General features: G+C 40.5%; 1 protein-coding gene across 5 annotated transcripts in view; it reads left to right on the top strand.

Annotated features, from left to right (window-relative positions):
• HIPK3 (homeodomain interacting protein kinase 3) overlaps nt 1-19,674 on the top strand; it is a 67,691-nt gene that overhangs the window by 10,258 nt on the left and 37,759 nt on the right. For 4 of the 5 annotated variants that reach the window (XM_008644073.2, XM_017726350.1, XM_017726349.1 and 1 more), the window contains exon 2: nt 4,155-5,250. In XM_008644073.2, coding sequence (XP_008642295.1) covers nt 4,157-5,250 — 1,094 coding nt within the window. In that variant the 5' untranslated portion in view covers nt 4,155-4,156. Of the gene's footprint in view, nt 1-4,154; nt 5,251-19,674 lie in introns of those variants that run through there. The other variant, XM_017726351.1, reaches the window with a different exon arrangement.

Below are 19,674 nucleotides of genomic sequence, written 5' to 3'. Positions count from 1 at the left end.
TTTTGGGTCAGTCTTTCTTTTGCGCATTCCCTGCAGTATTCATTAGCAATGAGGTGGGATCAGCAACCTCCGTATTGGAGAATACAAGCTGGAGAACTCCAGAGCCAAATTCACGTTGTGTGTATCACTGCCCAGGAGCAGTCACTGTGCTGCAGTGAAGTTGTTACACTTTCCTTGCACTTGGGGAAGCAGAAGAGGGCTTTAAAAATATGTGTGGGGGAATGGAAAACTTCTCTGAGACTAAAACTGAAAGTCAACTGTGAAGTTACTCAAGTAACTGTGGTGCTGTCACCTGGGGATTGCACTTTTCAGTCCATCTTCTGATGGTTTTGTTTACTCTGCTTTGGTTTGCATCCTGGAGAGGTCTTGTAGTGCACACATTTGGTTTTTATTTTAAATTAAATTTAGCTGGAAGATGTGCACCAGCTGCGTATGAGTGTTCAGGCTCAAGCAACCTCCCTGAAATGAGCACAGAAGATTTTTCTTTCCTTTGGCACTGGTTGCTTGGCTCTGCACATCACTCTCTTATTCTGCTGCTGGGCTTGTTAATGTAGGTATAGTCTGGCCAGCTTCAGTTTGTACTCAAAAGCAGGAACAGTCTCATTAAGAAGTATGCAGAAAGATGTATAAACTCAGTGAAATGTTTTGTGATGGGGAAAAGAAAGATCCACTCTCTGCTAGGTGAAAATGTGCTGTGTGTTATTTTCTTTTGCTGGGAGTCCCGGTTTAAAAAAAAGGGCAACAAAAAACCTGCAACACAATAACTCTTTATTCTTTCAAGTGTAGCTGTCCATAGGAATGTATTGTAATCCAAATACCTCAAAATAGTTTTTAAAAGAAAAGGCTTCTGAACCCCATAAACAAGTCAACCCAGTAAGAAAAACAGAGCCAAAAACCCGAACCATCCCCAACCGCAAAAACCCCACAACCCCAAACCAACAAACAGCCCCTTACCACACAGCAGTGCTGTTATGGTAGTGGGTGTTGTGGTATTTTCACTTTCCCTTCAAGGTTTGTTGTGCACCTCTGCTGTCTGGGGATTTGTTTTTATCTGGGTGAGGGGGAAGCAGTTCTGTTTATAAACCTAGCTTCTCAAAGCAAAGGCCTCCAGCGGTTGGTTGTATTGGATAGTTACGTGTGTTCTGATGGATTTCATGCATATATGTTGGGTAGAGTGTGGTTCTCTCTGAAATGCCTTCTGAGCACTGTGAGTGTGTGGCAGAGGTCTTTAAGCAGTCTCAAATGTAGGATACTGCAGGGTTTTATGTGCCTGTTTCACAGGAACACCTTATTCACTGGTTATGTGAAGATACTGTAGCATCTCCAAATGAGATTGGCATCTAGAAGTGTATGTTTAGAAAAAAACAAGGAAAATGGTGGGAGTAATGAGGAAATGTTTAGGGGAAGGTAAGAAGTAAGATGATTGTACTAATCCGTTTTTATTTGCATGGAGTAAAATTTTATTTTATTAGTTCAGTCTGTTATGATTGTATCAAAGGTAGTTCTTCCAGGGTATGTTACCTCTTCTATTTAGTGCTCAATTTTCCTTTTTTTTTTTAGTTGCTAAAACTGTTCTTGTAATAACTCAGTAAACACTTCTTATCTGCAAACAGAGCTGTTACTGTGGTTGGAGTTCAGGGTCGTGGAGTTAGGCCTGTAACAAACACACTAACCCCAAAAGATGATAGTCTAGTTTTTCTTATACAACTGAAATTAATGTTAAAGAGAAAGCTGGGACTGTGTTCCTCCAGATCTTCTGGACTGGTTTGAAAAGCATGAGCTATGGAAAATTTGGTTTTGAATGCCAGTGGTCCCCACAGGCTCAGATGAGGATTTGAGAGGGCCTCTGGTCCCTCTGGTTCTCCCTCATACTGGACTGTTGTCCTGTCTTCCAAAACATCCTTAATTGCAGTGTAGCTTTATCACTGCTTTTTCAAAGTAGTCATCATCATAATCTAGTGTCCTCAACTTTGGTGACATGCTTACACAGGCAAATACCTTCTCCAGAAGTTAAATGGAGCAGGATTTTTGCTGTTGGGTCACGGTACATCCCGGGCAAGTGGACCTGCTGGGGCTGCTGCAGCTTGGCCAAATTCTCACCTGTGGGCCAGGTGTCCCCACTCCCTCCTGCTTGGAAGTGCACTGGACCTGTTTCTGCCCAGGGGCTGCACGGTGTGGCTGTGCCTCTGGGCCTGCCCAGCATTTAGATTTGTCTGTGAGTCACAAAGGTGATGCTGGGCATCTGAACCCTCCTGTCAGCAAACTGGGATAACACACTAGTGTGTCCTTGAGAAGTTTCTTTGCTTTTGAAGTGTAAATGTTTTTTGCGTTTGAATATTCTACTTGTTTCGTGCACACGTATGTCAAAAAGCAAGGGGTTTGTGATGAAAAAGCAAGCAGAGTATTTTTTAGTGAGAACCTTGAACCAAGCATTATTTTGATATTTTGGTGTCTTTGGCAGATGTGGTATTCGAGTCATCGCAGAACTGGAGGAATGGTAAGGTGCTGATAGAAGGTTTGGCTTGGCCTGAACTGTGCAGGTGCCACTGGAAGCTCCAGAGAGGCTTGGACATACTCTAGGATGATCAGTGAGGGCTGATTTTTTATCTAAACAATATGATCTGTGTAAGTGATTTATTTAAATATACTTATGATAGAAAAGGCGGTAAGATCTCATAGTCAGTAATAATGCTTATGCACCTTGTAATGGGGTAAGTTATTTAGGAGAGAAATCAAGAGCTTGGGGAATTTTTGGCTGTGTTTTGAGGTTAATAGTTAGTGTTAAATCCTTGGTGTGGAGCAGGAGGCCAGTGGCAGTTCCATCATGTTTGGTGGTGGGAGAGCCCAGCTGCTGGCTGTTCCCTGGTTGTCTCCAGCTTTCTACATCATCCAGCTCTGGGAAAACAACTTTGGGAAGGAGAGGGCTTTGAAATTTTCTTCTACAGCTGGGACAAAACCCATTAGAGGATTCTAAACTGAGGTGTTGGTATGATTATTTTAATTGCTCTTAAGATATCTAAATGTTCATTTGCATAAATCAAATCACAGCTTCAGAATAATTATGCTATGCTTTTGGTTAGTTTTCATTTGATCAGAGTCATTGCAATGTCTAGCTCAGGTTTTATGTGGCTCATCTACAATTTAAATACCTATTACCAGAATTTTCATGTGCTTGGTATGAGTAAGTGATTTAATTAAGGTATTATTGGTATTGAATTTGTCTCCGGGAGCCGATCAGACTGGTATAAGCCATAACTTCCCTGAAACCTTGTAGTTACACTGGGGTCCATCCAGAGCCTTTTTCTTAGTATGTAGCATGACAGACAAGTTTAGGACTGGTGTCTGGAAGGGGACAAGGGGTCAGTGCAAAGAGGACACCTGGAAGGTAAAGTCAGTGCCTTTACCCCGATGACTCTGTCACTGTTATACAAACTTCTGCAACCGAGTGGAACAGAACTCAGGGAAAGCACCTGCCTTTCGTGAATGGATTAGGTTACTGTACATCGTAATTTACTGGAACTTTGTTGTTGTTTATGTGTACATACCCATGCCCCCTAAGTTATTTTGGGCCCCATCACATGGCTTGATCACTTTCATTTTCATCCCAGTGAAATTCTTTGAGCTTTGGCAGTCGTGAGATTTGTCTGTTCTTGGAAGCCTGGTGGTGCTTACAATGAGTAGGTTGGATACCTTGCATAGCAGGTAGCACTGACTCACAATTAAGAGCCTGTGCGTCATTTTTTGTTGTCATTGCTAAACATTTGAATTGGTTTTTCACTTGTGTTACTGAACACTGCTACTTTTGTACGTAGAAATGGTGGGAGGTTTTAAAGGAAAGCTGAGTTTAATAGCACAAAGGTAGGTCCCCCGCCTGAAAAATGACATGTAGTGCTCTGCTGCAGACTCAGTCCTATGCAACCAGCTAAAGCACTTAACTGCAGTAACCTGCAGCTGCTAAAGTCCTTCTGCGTGCACTGGTAAAAGCACTGAGGGCCTTGTTCTGGTCACAAGAAACTAAATATAAAACAGCTTTAGACCAGCTCATTTGGAGAACGTAATTGTGTCGTGATTCTTCATTTAAAAGTAGCAGCTGCTGAAAAGCTTGGAAATGTGCACAATTTTCACTTGTTTTTTCTTTTTCTCTCCCTCTGTAGGTATGGCCTCACAAGTCTTGGTCTATCCACCATATGTTTATCAAACCCAGTCAAGTGCCTTTTGTAGTGTGAAGAAACTCAAACTAGAACCAAGCAGTTGTGTGTACCACGAAAGAACCTACCCGCAAATCTATGTGAATGGTAAAAACTTCGGAATTTCTCCCCACAGGGTTAGTACTTTCTTTCAGACTAAAAATCCATTTGATAGACCTCGAGGACAGAACTTTTGGTTGCAGTCAAATGCTGTTGCTTTAAAAAATACTGCAGGTGCTACAAAAGCGTTGGCAGCGTGGGCACAGCAACCTCAGCTAGAGGCCCCTCGGGCTGGGACGCAGGGAAGCCGGTTGGATCTCCTGGAAGGAGCCCAGCGATGTGGATTGAAGCGTAAGAGCGAGGAGCTGGATAATCAGAACAGCACGATGCAGATCGTCGATGAACTGTCCATCCTGCCTGCAATGCTGCAAACCAACGTGGGGAACCCGGTGGCAGTGGTGACTACGGCCGCGGCTTCCAAGCAGAGCGGTACCGGCGGGGACGGAGACTACCAGTTAGTGCAGCACGAGGTGTTGTGCTCTGTGAAAAACACCTACGAGGTTCTTGATTTCCTGGGACGAGGGACCTTTGGACAAGTAGTCAAGTGCTGGAAAAGGGGGACAAATGAGATTGTGGCAATCAAAATCTTGAAGAATCATCCTTCGTACGCACGGCAAGGGCAAATAGAAGTGAGCATCTTAGCAAGACTAAGCACTGAAAATGCTGATGAATTTAACTTTGTGAGAGCCTATGAATGCTTTCAGCATCGTAACCATACTTGTCTGGTTTTTGAGATGTTGGAACAGAATTTGTACGACTTCCTGAAACAAAACAAATTCAGCCCTCTGCAACTGAAAGTAATAAGGCCTATTCTGCAACAGGTGGCCACTGCACTGAAAAAACTAAAAAGTCTGGGTTTAATCCATGCTGACCTCAAACCAGAGAACATTATGTTGGTGGATCCCGTTCGGCAGCCTTACCGGGTCAAAGTCATAGACTTTGGGTCTGCCAGCCATGTATCAAAGACTATTTGTTCAACTTACTTACAATCTCGGTATTACAGGTAGGTGTCCTCTACTTTGATATTTTAGCTGTTAGTGGAACAAGGTTTTAGCATTTCTGAAAGTTAATGGCTTAAATAATTACTCCTCCAGGTAACTAATAAGAATGATTTGGAAAAGATAAAACCATCTAGGAATGTGCAAATTATGTGGTTGGTTGCCATTTTGAATGTGAATACTTGCTTTGAATGTTTTTACAGTGTTGTTTTTTTCCTGGAAATATGTTTTATGTTGCTCTCTGAAGTCATCACTTACTGTTATTTTGAGACCTTTGAGACTGTTTAAAAGGAAAAGAGAAAAAAATTATCTTTTGCTTGCCTGTTTAGGATGTCTTTCCAGCCTTCCTGACGTGATGGATTTTTTTCTGTAAGCAGCTGGACAGTGTACTAGAAGTGCCATGTTTCTATATCCTGTTGCCAAAGATTATGTAAATGCCTCTGTTTTTCTCCAGCACTTGTAAATATTTTCCCTAGTTCTTAGAAACTCCATTCTGACTGAGTGCCTTCAGCTGTGAGTTCAGTGAACTTCTGGAGTTAGGGAGTGATAGGATGCTTAAATGTTTAGGGTGACGCCAGAAGGGCATTTAAAGTGATTTTGGTATATGGTTACATTCTAGTTTTGCCTGGAAATGGATGTATGTTTTTGATAGTTTTGTTTGGTTGTTTTTTTAAAGCTTTCTTTGAATAGTTTGCCAATCTGCCTGACATTTAAAAATTACCAATATTTAGTCCTTTTGTTTTCCTTATAAGCCAAATTTGTCTTGATTGAAGACCTCTTTCAGTTCTGCTTTGCGTCATTGGCAGTAGTATGTGCTGTGTATTGCCTGTCTGCCAATTCAGTAAGAAGCTAGTAAACTAGGACAATGAGTACTTTGAAGAAAATTTTGAATATTTTACAGCTATTCATGCTGGAAATGAAAACTTGTGCAGTGCAATTCTAGTCTTGATGAAATTAGTGATTGGAGTTCATGCCAGAGGAATCTATTTTTTGACTGGAGCTTGTAAACAAGGATGCTTCATGTACAGTGCTCACATAAAATATTCCAATTCATCACCTGCATTCTCTATTACTTAATTGCAAACTGCAGCAGAGGATTTAAAAACTACATGAAGTTCATCAGCAGAAAACTAAATTGGGAAACGATACGGAGTGATGCATGCCCACATTATACAAAAATGTATACAAGAGTGAATAAAAAATTAAGTAACTTGGGAGTTCATTTTGGTGTAAAAGCTATACACCACTTAAGATACTGTGGTTTTGGGCCTCTCAGGACAAATCAGGCCAGGCTTGCAAAGATGGCAGGAATTCAGAGAGGCTCTGGACAAGTGCAAAGGTCTTAGCTTCAGCTGGTCCATACAGAATCATAATCCAGCAGATACTGAGGGTGTATGGTCTGAGACTGTTTCCCTACCTGTTTTGGGTTTTTTATTTATTGAAGCAATTACAGATTATTGTGAGCTATTGCCATTTTTCCCTTCTCCCTCCCTGAGAACTGACAGAGGGGAGGCTGTGGAAAGCCAGGCTGGGTGGTCCTATTGTAGTACTTCAGCCTCAACTAACTACTTTCAACATTTTTTTTCTGCTTCAGATGGCTCAGTAGACAAAGTGTTGTGCTTTTTTTTTTAGTTGCCTACATAAAAATGTAGTAGCTGTAGTGCTGTTTTACTTGGTTGGATGTTACTTTGCACCTCTGTGTAGAATTCTGGCATGCTTATGGGGTTGAGCAGGTATGCTGGCAGGATCAATGTGCAACTCCTTGGCACCTTGTGTGCATTTTGGATGCTTGTATTGCACTGAAATATGAGCAAGTGAGGTTCCCTGTGGCTGTTATTCAACAATATCATCCCCCAAGAATAAGATAAGATTTGTGGGTGCATGTATTTGTCTTGCCTCAGTGATGTTGAATCATATGGCATGTGCATCTAAAATTTTGTAGTTAGTAAGTTGTGCTTTTGTAAATATTCAGGCTTCGGTAGCTCATGTTCTTTGTCTTGTATAGTTTTATAATCCTTCTGTAAAGTAGCATTTAAGTCAGTAATTTTTGAAAATACAAAGGACATAAAAAGAAAAACGCTTAGGGTTCATCTGTTTCAATTTTTTTTTTTAATATATAAATATTGGTTGAGATAATATTGAAAAAAAAATACTATGCTTCACAACTACTGTCAACAAAAGTTTTCCTTCTGAAAAGGTTTTCAGCATGCTGGATTTCATCATGGATGCATAGCTCTCTACCAGTTGTGTTATTCAAACTAACTTTGTGTAGCCTGGCAGTTCCTCAAAATTTCTTTTTGTTCCTTTGGAAGCACCTGACTAGTGTAAATAATGTCAGAAAATGGGGATTTGATTCAAAAGGTTTCAAAATAGATGGTGCTGGAGAAATGTGAAAATTCTTTTCGAAGAATGAGAAGGGCCTTCAGAGAATATATTGTATTGAGATGGAATTTATTTTAAGAGAGATTGAAAAAAAGCACAATCAAATAAGGAGCAGTTATATATAAAATATAACTGTACTTCAATGCTTTTTGTATTAGAAGAGATTGGGGGTGATAGTGCAGGTTTGACCTGTTTGACTATGACATGTTGAAACAAGTTTTACAAAACTGAATAAAGAGAAAAGGTTGTTTGTTGTTGGGGGTTTTTGTTTTCATTTTTTTCCCCCCAATCTGATCACTGCTGCTTCTTTTTGTTCCTGGGACCATAGTGAACTAATGATCATGAGAATGGAGAATGCCGCAAAGTCTAGTGTTAGTGTTCATTTTGAATTCTAGTGTCAGTATTTTGCATCTGTAAGAGGAAGTGAGTAATGAATTGGAAAAATGAGTAATAAGAGGATTAAGACTCAAGCAGGGGAACATAATGTAGTCAGGTGAATGCATAATGAGCTGACTTTCCTTCACCTATAGCAGAAGGAGAGGTGACATAATGATGACTGTTGGAGATGTTAGGCTACTTTTGTATGAGGAGAGATCCTAAACAAGTGAGACTAACTGAATTTTAAAAGGGTATAAGCAAGCAGAAAAATGGAGACAAAGTGGATGGAGTGATAATCACTTGATGCTTTCCTGTTTCTGTGTCAAGCAAAGAAAAAATAAGAAAATGGTTAAAACAAATATGAAAAATAGATTTTGACGTTTTGTTTCCTTTTGGAAACTCCTGTTTGTTATATTGCTAGAAATTGTTGAGTATGGGTATGAGTAAATACGAGCTATGATACACTGTCTGAAGTCACAGATGATTTTTGTTTTAAAGATCAGATGTTATTCTCAATGCTCTTTACCTGAAAGGCAGTGTCTGTGCTTACATGCTCTTTTTATGCTGGTCTGGATTTTAATAGCTGTGGACTAGAGAGATCTGGTATTTGAAGCCCTTTTTTGCTTCTGGCCTCACACGTTAAGACTGCTGACCTTTTATGAGTGATCTAAGGAGGTGAATAAGTAAGCAGTGTGTACATTTTCAAAAGAAAATGCCCTTACATGCAGTGTAGGTGATCAAGCTTTTGTCATTTATGGAAATGGTATGAGAAGTGTGTTACTGCCTGTTTGGTCAACTGCACCCCAAATCATGAAGAGAGGAGTGTTGCATCCTAAACAGAAAGCTTCTTTCCCCCTTATCACACAGTGCAGGCTGTGCAGGAGGAGAATCAAAACATCTGTTTCTAAGTCTGGTCTCTTGTGCTCATCTGGTGAGGCAGAAAGTTTTTCCAGGGCATGGTGTTTCTCTCTGGAAGTAATTTTCCTTTGTTTTGCCTCTTTCCTGAGGTGAGATGCGTTTAGGAAGGCACGTATGAGAAGAGGGGCTTCGAAATGGCTGTCTGCAATGAGCAGTAGCCTCCAAGAGTCGAGTGATCTGAAATGATCAAGGTAGTGCTGCCCATCTGCTTCAGGGACCCAAGTTACCTTGTTTCTGTTGCCATGGGAAGCAGTGGCCTTCTCAGTGTGTTGTGTTCAGTGGTAACTCTTCAGGGAATCATGGCTTAATTTTTTTTCAAGGGGAATCACCTTCATATTGATATAATTTGGGTTGTCTTCCTAAGGGGATTTTGAAAATGAGTCTTCAGTAAACCTTACCAAACTCATCATTCATAAAACCTCTCTAATATTGTGGATCTGACAGTAGCCATTGCAGGCATAGGAGCGAGTGTGCTACTTCATTGCAGGCTGCTGCAGCACAGCCCCCAAAGGGAGTTGAACAGTGGCTCATCATAGCTGCCTCCATGGTCATTTCACCTCCTGTCTCCAAAGAAAACATCATCATCTTTGTGCTGTGTCAGATTATATTGCTGGTAGAGTGCAGCTGGAAGCTTGACTGAAAATGTGTTTTGAAGATAAGCACTTGGTTTCCCAACCAAAGGATGTTCCTTTTGGCGTCCAGGGGTCTGCAAGCAAACTGTTGTTCAGCATAGCCAAATTTACTGGGAAAACAAAACGAATGGGAAGCAATATAACTGATCTCCAGATTAAGCTGGGCACCAGCTGGACCCAACAGGCTGGTGGGCAACTTCAGTGGTGTGGCAGAATGGAACGTGTCTGGTTAGTAAGAGATGCTTGGAGCCCAGAAATGTTTTCCTATTCCACTGGTGACAGCGGTAAAATAGGATCCTAGGTATTCAGCAGTGAACTCCTAAGGAAAAGCAAATGATGTGAGTAGATGCACTCAGTGCAGTCAACTCATTCCAGAACCGGACAGTGATATTCTCCCTCCAGCCTTCCAACTAAGGATAGCTGCTAATCAACAGACTTGTTCCAGACAAAATGCCAAATGTCAATAGTGTTGCAACAGAGCTCAGAGAGATGGAAAAATTGCTGTTGGATGTATTCCTGGTGGATGAGAGCAGGCTTTCCCCCCTCTCCTTCTCCTACCCTCCTCTCCCATGAAGATCACAGAGGACAGAGGAAAAGTGATAATAATTGTGTTCTGTGGTCATGACACTGTTTTCACTTGCCCAGTCAGTTCTGCTGCCGCTCAAAGAGTGATTTGGTCCGATATGGGCTCTTCTGTTTTAAAGGGTTTTAAAGGGTTTTGGAAAAAGAATAAAGTAGTTGAGCTGTGTGGTTTAATTACTGCCCGTGAGCTGGGCTCAGTGAGGGCTCTGTGCGTGCTCTGAGGCTGTTGCACTAGGACAGCTTTTTATTTATGATTTTTTTCAGCTTTATGCTAAGTTTCAGAATATACCACCAAGAGCTTATGCTGGTTTTTTCCCCCCTCAAATTTATGCAATTTACTTGATTTCTTGTTCTCCCTCTTATATGCGTTCCTTCAAAATTAGAAAAAAAAAAAATTCTCATGGCCATAAATTCCCAGAGAGGCTTGTTTTCTCCCTGGCCTTTGCAACTTGGTTAGACGTAGTCCTTGTCACTCCAGGGACTCCTGAGAGCACAGGCTGACGGTGACTCTCCCTGGAGCGATTTTTGGAAATTGAATGTTTTCTCTCTGTAGGCTGGGGTTGTCAGCAGGATGGGTTGTTATGACTCAGTAACACAACCGTTGCATCCGAGTAACTTGACGATTATCTTCCCCTAATATCACATCAGCATGCAGCTTCTGTATGTTTAAAATAGCAGTTAAAAACCTCTATACAACCTCTATACAAATAAACATCCATCTTAATACAGCTTTTCTTTATAGCAGTGACCAAGGGGAGAAGCTGTGCAAAACTGACATCTCGGGAAGCAACTGCCTTTTCAAGTTCACCCATTGCTGTTGTGTACTTGAAGCTTCTAAATGAGCTTTATCTAGAGGGGGATGTCTTGGGGTTTTCTCTCCTTTCACAATGCCTAAAATTCTTGCTCATTATTTATTAAATTTTGAGGTTGATATGTTTAAATGAGAAGCAAAGCTCTGGTAATCAATTGATTTTTCCGTCAGTTTGGGAAGCGCAGTACGAGAACAAGCTCAAAATGCCTCTGTAAACAACTTGCACTTCAACATGCTAGCAGATGTTATTCTATCACTTTGAACTGTGCATCACCGAAGTGTATTGGGATATCTTAAAATAGTCAGAGGTGGTGGCCAGAGACGGTAGACTTCTATAGATGGTGAGGCTGTTTCGCTGTTGCAGTGAAATAAGCCAGAAGTACATGCTGCTGAGGTCGTTTGCTTGCTCAAGGTCAGCCTGTTCAAAGTCAGCTGCTCTGCTGTGAGCATGGTTACTGTCAGTGGTATATGTAAGAGAGTCCTGATAATGTAAGGAATTGCTATTACAAGTGAATTGGGACACTTAACAATTTTTTCCCCCTCTTTAAAGTTGCAGAGCTGCAGCTGCTGGTTTATTTCCTTATCTGAGCAAACGGAACTTAATGTCAAGATAAGCTTTCGTGGCTTGTGTCTGTGAACAAATTGTTTTATTGATTTGGCAAGACTTTGTACTTTTTGCATACTGTTCATTAATTGTTTTATTGAATTCCCATTTTAAACTTCTAGTTCATGATTAATAGGACCTAACAAAAACCATTATGAGTATCATCCAGGAGTGGCAATCTTAGCTCATCATAACTTCATGTTTATGTAGCTATTTGATAACAAATGTATTTTCAATTCTCTCATTATTTTCTAGTCAACATAATGTGGTCTCTAATACCTTATTATTCTTTGTTCATAGGAGCAGAAAATAAGAGTAGATTTTTTGGTAATGGTGTGGGGTTTTTGATTTTGTGTTTGGGATTTTTTTTAAATGCTGTAGAAAAGAGTGTCAGGGTTACTGTAATTTTGCAAGTTAGGTTTTTTTTTTTAAATACTCTCTGAAGATCCAGAGGAGAATCATGGGGATGGGAGTGGATGAAATGGCATCCAGTCTTCATGCTGGGTTTTTTCCTGAGCTAGAGATTTTCTGAGTGCTATAACCTGGGCTTACACAGGAAGCATTTGAAGGTACCACGTACTTGCTGGAGACTCTAGTAATGTCAGCCCAGATTTCGAGTTAATCATGATTGCTGGAGCAACAGTGTAATTCAGACTTCAGATGGGGGTTCTCAGTGTTTAGATTGCTTCAGTTTGAACAGAAGGGAAATTCTTTCCTAATTTTCAAGACAAATGAGCTCATGGTTCTTGCTATATTGCATTTTTTCTGAGGTTGAATGATAGACCTGTGTGCCATGGCTAAAGTTTTGGGAAGCAGCTTTTATTTTTCACACATTAAAATAGATCCTGAAATGTGATCCTTTTTTTTTTTTCACTGCACTGATATTTCTGTCACAAAGATCTGTTCATCGTACATCTGTGCGTACGGGAGTGTGGCTATATCAGATATCTCTGTTGCAGAAAATATCAGTGCTAGCTGCAGTGCTGTATTTGTAAATATTGTGACAAGTTGCTCCCACTGGGCTTCTTTTGAAAATGTGGCTGTGCATTTCTGGTGTAAGAGCAGGTAGTAGATCTGAATCAATGTAATCGAAAGTGAAGCCTCTGCACCGGCCCCTGTCTCTTCGACCTGACATCCTTGGCTTCAGCTGGGAGGTGTTTTGTGGGTGAAGGCTTCTTCTGCATCTGTGGCATCCAGCAGGAGGGAAGAGGATGGAGGAGACGTGGGAAGTCTATTGCTTGGAAAATCAAACAGGTTGAGCAAGTGCAGACTGATATGTGAGCATGTTTGGGACGCTTAACACTCAGGTGTATTCAGACCAAAACCGGCAATAAAATATTAGAGAACTAAAAACCAAAATGTTGACAAGAAAAGAAACCTCTTGTGAATTCAGGCACTGATTGGAAAGTAGTAGAGGTGTCTGGGATAAAAATAAGTACTTAAAAAATAAATAAAAATTAAGTAAAATTAAAGTTTGTATGAAAATGAGTTTCCTGAAATGTCCAGACAGTTAAATTTTATATTGTATATTTGATGGTCCTTGGTCCTATAATGTTTTCAAGGTTGGTTTTTTTTTTTTGGTTTGTTTAGACTGTTAATAAAACAGCTGCTAACAAGTAAAATGGGATTAGAGGGCTGGGAGAAGAAAGCCAAAAGCATTTCATAGATAAGATTTTCATAGATAAGCAGTTGCATTTTGAGACTATGATGTTACCTTAAGAACCTTTACCCCTTTTGTAAATACCAAGGATATTTCTGTTGTCCCAGGATAGTGCAGCAATCTCTCACAAAGTATCTCTTTATGTGGTTACCTTTATTCAGAATTGCACTGTTGAATTTTCATCAGTGTTTTGAATGCTTTCTTGGATGTTTTTTAGAATGATAGGGTCTTACCCTTGTAGTGAATCTTTAAGTATTCAAAATATTTAAACCACCCAATACTTCATGATGAAATCTTTCACAAGAGTACACTTTATTGTTTCAAGTGTAGTGCACAAAACCTTTCTTAATATTGAAGATTAAAAATTAATGTGAATTTAAAATGTATTTTAATTGCCCAAAATTGTTTGTAGGAATTGAATTGAAACAGATTTTATCGTTATATTTGTTACTTTCTCTCAATAAAACTTAATTCCCTGATAACTTTCGAACATGTGCATTTCATGTCTTCTTTGAAAAACTGCAGGCAACACCTGTCACCTCACTTAAGTACAAGGCTTTTGTATAACACTACATGAAGCTTTTAAACTGCATATTACTGTTGTTTTATCAACTGAAAAACTGTTAGGGTGTGCTGTAGGTCATAGATGAGTAATAGCACTTGATACTTGCCAAAAAGATATGATGGCAAAAGCCATGTTTACACTAATAGTATTGGATGTTGTTCTTGGTGCCTTTTTTTTGAACCCCAGTTAATATTTAAATTTTTGAGCTAATTTTCTCACCCTTTCACTGCTTGCCATCCAGTCAAGATTGAGTTTGTATTTTTTTTATATAAATTATGCTACACCTATTTTGTTGAGTGTTTTTAGTATCTTGAAGTATTCTTCACTATGTCCACACACCTGTCCCACCCATCACTGTAAAAATGTGGCTTCTGAGCTGCATTTAAACATCTGCATCTTCTACGTGGCCAAGTTTCTGAGTTCACTAAGGTGGCTATAGTCCATGGGCTTTGGACTTTGTCTTATGGTATATCTGGAGACTATGCCATAGGTTTTTGGCTCCTCTAGAGAACTACCTGGTGAATGAATTCTGCATTGGATGCTCCCCATGGGTCACAGCAGGGCTGGAGAGACCTCCAGCTGCTCCTCTGTTTCTGGCAGTAATGCAAGGACTTGCAGGATGCTGTCTGTGCACCGTGTACTATAATGGCCATCATACAGCCATTGAAGTTGGAAAACACCTCCAAGATCATCATACCCAACCTTTGAGTGAACACCACCATGCCAACTAAACCATAGCATGAAGTGCCACCTCTACACATTCTTTGAACACTTCCAGGGATGGGAACTCCACAACTTCCCTGGACATCCTGCTAATGTTTAATTGCTCTTTCTGTGAAAAACGTTTTCCTATATCCAAACTGAACATTCCTTGGTGCAACTCGAGGCACCCTTTGTTGTGTCACTGGTTACTGAAAGAAGAGCCTGACCCTCGTCTTGCCAAAACCTCCTTCTAGGTGATTGTAGACAGTGACAGAGTCTCCCCTGAACCTCTTCTCCAGGCTAAACACCCCCAGCTCTCTCAGCTGCTCCTCATATGATTTATGTTCCAGATTCTTCACCGGCTTTGTTGCCTTTCTCTGGACACACTCCATTGTTGTGCTGGCTCAGCATTGTGTGGAGATGATTCTGGCTTTGGACACTTTACCTCTCCGGAAAAGTAGCTGGAAGTAGAGCAGAGGGCCTCAGCATTTTTGGTAACAAGAGCTGGAAAGTAGAACAGGAGCATATAATTTGTAGATTATATGGTATGGCTTCTGGCTGTGCTTTGGTTTTCATATAGCCTCGAATTATTTCAACAATTTCCAGTAAGAAAGTGTTCTTAAATTGAAAGCTTTCCTGTACACGCAGAGTAGCTGGGAAAGCTCTGTAGTTGATGTCTGTCTGGCTATGCTGAGTAACTTCTGCACAGAGGCACTAAAAGAGTGAAGTGCTTAACTGATTCTCAGGTTTATTTCTGCTGGTTCTTTTACTGGTCTTTTGGCCCTACCATGAACTCTGAGTCTTCTCTCACTGAGTTGACAGTGATCTGTTTTTTTCTGACCAACACCACTTACATCGCTGGTGTTGCCTTGCTTTATGTAATTTTCCTGTTTAATGTAGTGTTTAATATAGGCAGCAGTCGTTTAGCTGCTAAAAAAAAAGTTAGGAAACTAACTGATATTTAACAAGGGAGGAACCCTGCAACCCTGCAGGGTATTACACAGCAGGAGAATTAGGAATTAGCATGTATCATTAGTGCCCCAGTACTCCACCCTGCCCGCGGAATGACTGTCCCACAGGGATGGTTGCTCGTGGAGTGGTGCCACGTGCCATTTGGGATATTCAATTTGTAGCCATGTAGTTGCCTTCCTGAAAGAACAACTTCGGGATTGCCTAAAACAAATTAGCGCTAATTTTGTTCCACTTAATCTCTCCACACACCACTTCTTTTGAGGTTATGATTATTAAGCATCTGCATATATGAAGCACCTTTTTTTCTTCATGTGTCTATCTGTAGCATCATTATTAGACTGTGTACAAATACCATCAAATGACTCCCCCTGACCCTGTTCTCACATAGAGGTATCTGATACAAAATTAAAAGAGAAACCCCCAAACTTAATCTAATATTTAATTTACTAAATTGGATGGAGCTCACGCCCATATGTGGTTTCCTGTTCTGTAGCTATTTTTTGACACTTCAGCATTTTCATTCTGTGTGTCCAGAGGACTGAGCTTGCGTGAGACCACTGACTCTCTCTTGCGGACTTGTGTGGAATAATGCCAGTGAAATGCCCGTTCAAGTACTTTGTTAACCAATGTATGTAGGTCATATTCCTCCAAGATACAGAATCTGGATCAATGTAACCATTTCAAAGAAGGTGGTGTTACGTGAGTGTGGAATGCCAAGTGCATAACAGCAACCTCAGCCCTTCCCTCTCCTTTACTGACACAATGAAAATTCTAACAGAAGTTAATTACTTTATAATTAGTGCTGTTCTCTCTCCAGACACAGGAGACTTGCAATTTCCTAGTTTTAGCATGGTCCTTGTTTTGGATTTCCCTGTGTTTCTGATAGTGGGTGCCAGGCTGATGCTCAGGGGAGCCAGAGACTGTGTGACAAAATGTGAACCTCTTGGAAAACTCATGTGTTAATCTGTGGCTGCTTACGTATGGCAAAAAGCTGCTCTACTTGGTGGTGGTTTATTTGTACATCCCACCACTGTGTATTGCACATGTGCATGCTCTCAGTCCTTGTTGGTCATGAGTTGCATCGCTTTTGTATTTTAAATATGTATGAAATTGGATGTAACAACTCGTTCTCCTTGCTGTTGTGCTTTGATTTTAGCTTTGCTCTTTAAGTTTAGAAAGATGTTTTCAAACATTTTTCCATTTTAATTTTTTCTTGTGGCTTTACCTTAAGAGATGGCTCTTTCCTTTGTGAGACAAAATTAACATTTTGTCAAGCACGAGATTTACATGTTTTGAGGTAAAAGGCAGTACACAGGTTAGTGTGTTCTAGCAAATCAAAAAGTACAAGTATTCTGTGGTTTAATGGCAGTCATTGGAGCAGATTCACTCTGCAGTTTTCAAGTTACGGTGACATAGCTTAATTTTTCTTCTGCATGAGACAGTGTCCATGTAGTTCCTCTTTAAGATCCTTGGTATGTTTTCTTTGAGTTTTTCGTTAGAGAATGGTTGCAGATAAATCGCTGGAGTTTCTCTGTGTATATTGCACTTCTAACTTGCCAGTGGTGGAGCTGTGAGGACAAGCGAAAGCACCTGTTATGAAAATGGACTGTGATCAGCTTGTTGGAGGGGACGTTTGGTGGCCTGCACTTGCACTTCTGAAATGGGTAGTGCAAGAAACTCCTGCAATAAGGAATCTGATGTTTACTGGATGGGTGTAATCTAGTGGGGATTTTTGGAAAAACCTCAGAGCTGACCTCTGAGCTTTTTTTGTTTGACTGATTAATGTGCATAAAGTGTGCCTTTGTCCCAGTCCCACTGAACCTTCAAGTACTTCAACCCAAATCTGACAGGAGATGAAAATCCCCAAGGTGTCAGTGGCAGAGGTATGAACAGCAGCTTCAGAGTAGAGGGGAAGATTCAAACTAGTGACTGCTGCAGGGTGAAAAGGAAGAAGCTGGTAGTTATTCTTGCTGTTTTGCAGTAGCTATTTGGCAAGTCAGTGTGTACATAGCTCTGGACTAACTCAGTAATATGTGTGTTGCCTTTGTATGCTATAGAAAACAAAACAGAGATCTAGGGTTGTTCATTGTTGTCTGGGGAGAGTAGTAGTGCAAATCTGAAAAAAACAGCAACAGCGAAGTATAATTAGGTCCAGTGGTTGTTGATAAGCTTGTTTACATTTGTGGGGCATGACAGCAGATTCTCTTCTTCAATAGAATGTGGCACAAAGACTTGTGGAGTAACGTGCGAAAAGCTTCCTGACTTCTGAAGTGGAAATAGTTTCCTGATGTTGACTAAGAGCCTGTGTTCTTAGTTCTCTCTCCAGCTCATTGCTCAATGCTTGCTTCTCACGACTAGCACTGCCACTGCAAGAGGAACAAAAACCTCTGCAGGCAGGGCAGGGAACTTTATTTAAGAAAATCAAGATAAAACGGTCATACCCCCCCAAATGCAAACAAAAACCCTCCACCCAGCAACCAAACAAAGCCACAAACCCCCAAAAGCAAAAGACATCCCCACCCAAAAGTGTATGGGGAATGGGAAGAGAGTGCATGCTTGGAATCACGTGAAGATAACTGTAACTGTATACAGCTGTACTTATAGGATTGCCTCCTCAGAGCAGTGTATTGCTGTATTTAATTTCTTTCTGTTAGGTGCTTTGGTTAGGTTTTTAACCATCCCTTGAAGAAACAAATATTTTATAATGTCTTGCTTGCTTTAACTAGTATTTAGTATCTTGTGCCAAACTTCTGTAGGTCTGAGCCTACAAGTAAATATCTGAAAAATTAAAATTAGCCCAGATTGTCCTAAAATACACTCTGGTGCTTGACATCTGAAATACTGTAATGTGGGATTCTTCACATATTTCTGCTAAGCAGAGTCCTTTAACTGCAGCAGCTTGAGCAGGAAGGAAAAGTACTTTATGCCTGTAAATGAAATTTCAGTGGGAGTCACATTTAGCTTATTGTTATAGCATAATTAATTCTGTGGTTGGGGAGTTCTTCCACCACTTGGAAGTGTGTGGGTCTGCCACGAGTAGTGGTCAGTCCTGTTCTGCCTCCTGATAAACACACAAGGGTCAGCATCTCCCACCTCGGCTCTTGGAGTGCAGAATGCACCTGGAGAGGGTGTGTTGGAACAGCTCCCTGCTGCTCCAGGTCAGCAGCACTCTGGCCGGAGTCGCTGGCTAATCTGTGTAATTATTTTGAGTATTTAAGTATCTGCAGTTAAGCAGCCAGGCTTTGCTGCCTTAATAACATCTTATGCAATGGGACCCTTCCCACGCTCCTGGCTGGCTCAAGGCGACGTGGCACGCTGGAATTTCGGTGTGCAAAAAAGGTGGGAGTGCAAAGGGAGTCACTGGAAAGGGATGATGTGCAATTAAGAATATTTTCTTTTGCAAGTCAATTTTTTTTTTCCTTGTTCTTAAATCTCTTGTACAACAGTTATTCCATTTTTTGGTTTTTTTACATTGAATGAACTGTTACATGTTGCTAGAGAACTGGTAACTGAAAGGGATTAATACCCTGGGTGTTAATTTATGATGTGGTTTAACGCAGCCTTTTTTTATTGTTTGTCGCACTTAGCTTTTGATTTAAACTGGATTTTAAGGAAAATATTTTAATTTTTTTACTTTTCATTTATAATCAAACTAAATTTCCAAGTTGTTTTTTCTTTGTCGTTCGTCATAGCCCTTTTTTCTTGATTGGACTCAGGTGTGTCTTGTCTAAGAAAAATGCAAAAGATTTGTTGTGTTTTGAAAACTGATTTGTGTAATTTGCATAATTGGAAAATTCATGCTTAGGGGTACTGGTTTTGTTACTTTTTAAAATAATAAAAATAACTACTCCGCAGAGATTTCTGTGATCAACAAATGTATCTCAAGGAAACCTAGATGTCATTACAAGGTAATTTCCTTTGTAAAGGCGGAATCTTCCTATGCTCAATCTCATTATTTTTCTTGTATCAGACATAACCCATTCAGTAAAAAGATGGGATGAGGCAGAGGCTGCCGCTAATAACTTCGTGAAGAATGTAAACCCAGCTCTGAATGATCAAAGATGCGGTCAGTATCCAGTCTCTGCTGGTGACTGATAGCAAATGCAAAGGCAAAGCAGCAAAGAAGGTGCATTTGTATGTGTGGTTCCTTGTCTCCTAGCTGCTGGCAGGCTGAGCTCTCTAGCTTCTCTAGGTTGGACCTTTTGTCTGGTAGCACATTAAAA

This window comes from Corvus brachyrhynchos, unplaced genomic scaffold (genome assembly GCF_000691975.1).
Source record: "Corvus brachyrhynchos isolate BGI_N302 unplaced genomic scaffold, ASM69197v1 scaffold281, whole genome shotgun sequence".
In the NCBI taxonomy this organism is placed as follows: Eukaryota; Metazoa; Chordata; class Aves; order Passeriformes; family Corvidae; genus Corvus; species Corvus brachyrhynchos.
Note: the sequence above shows the minus strand (reverse complement) of the source record. Positions and strands in the feature narration are given on the sequence as shown.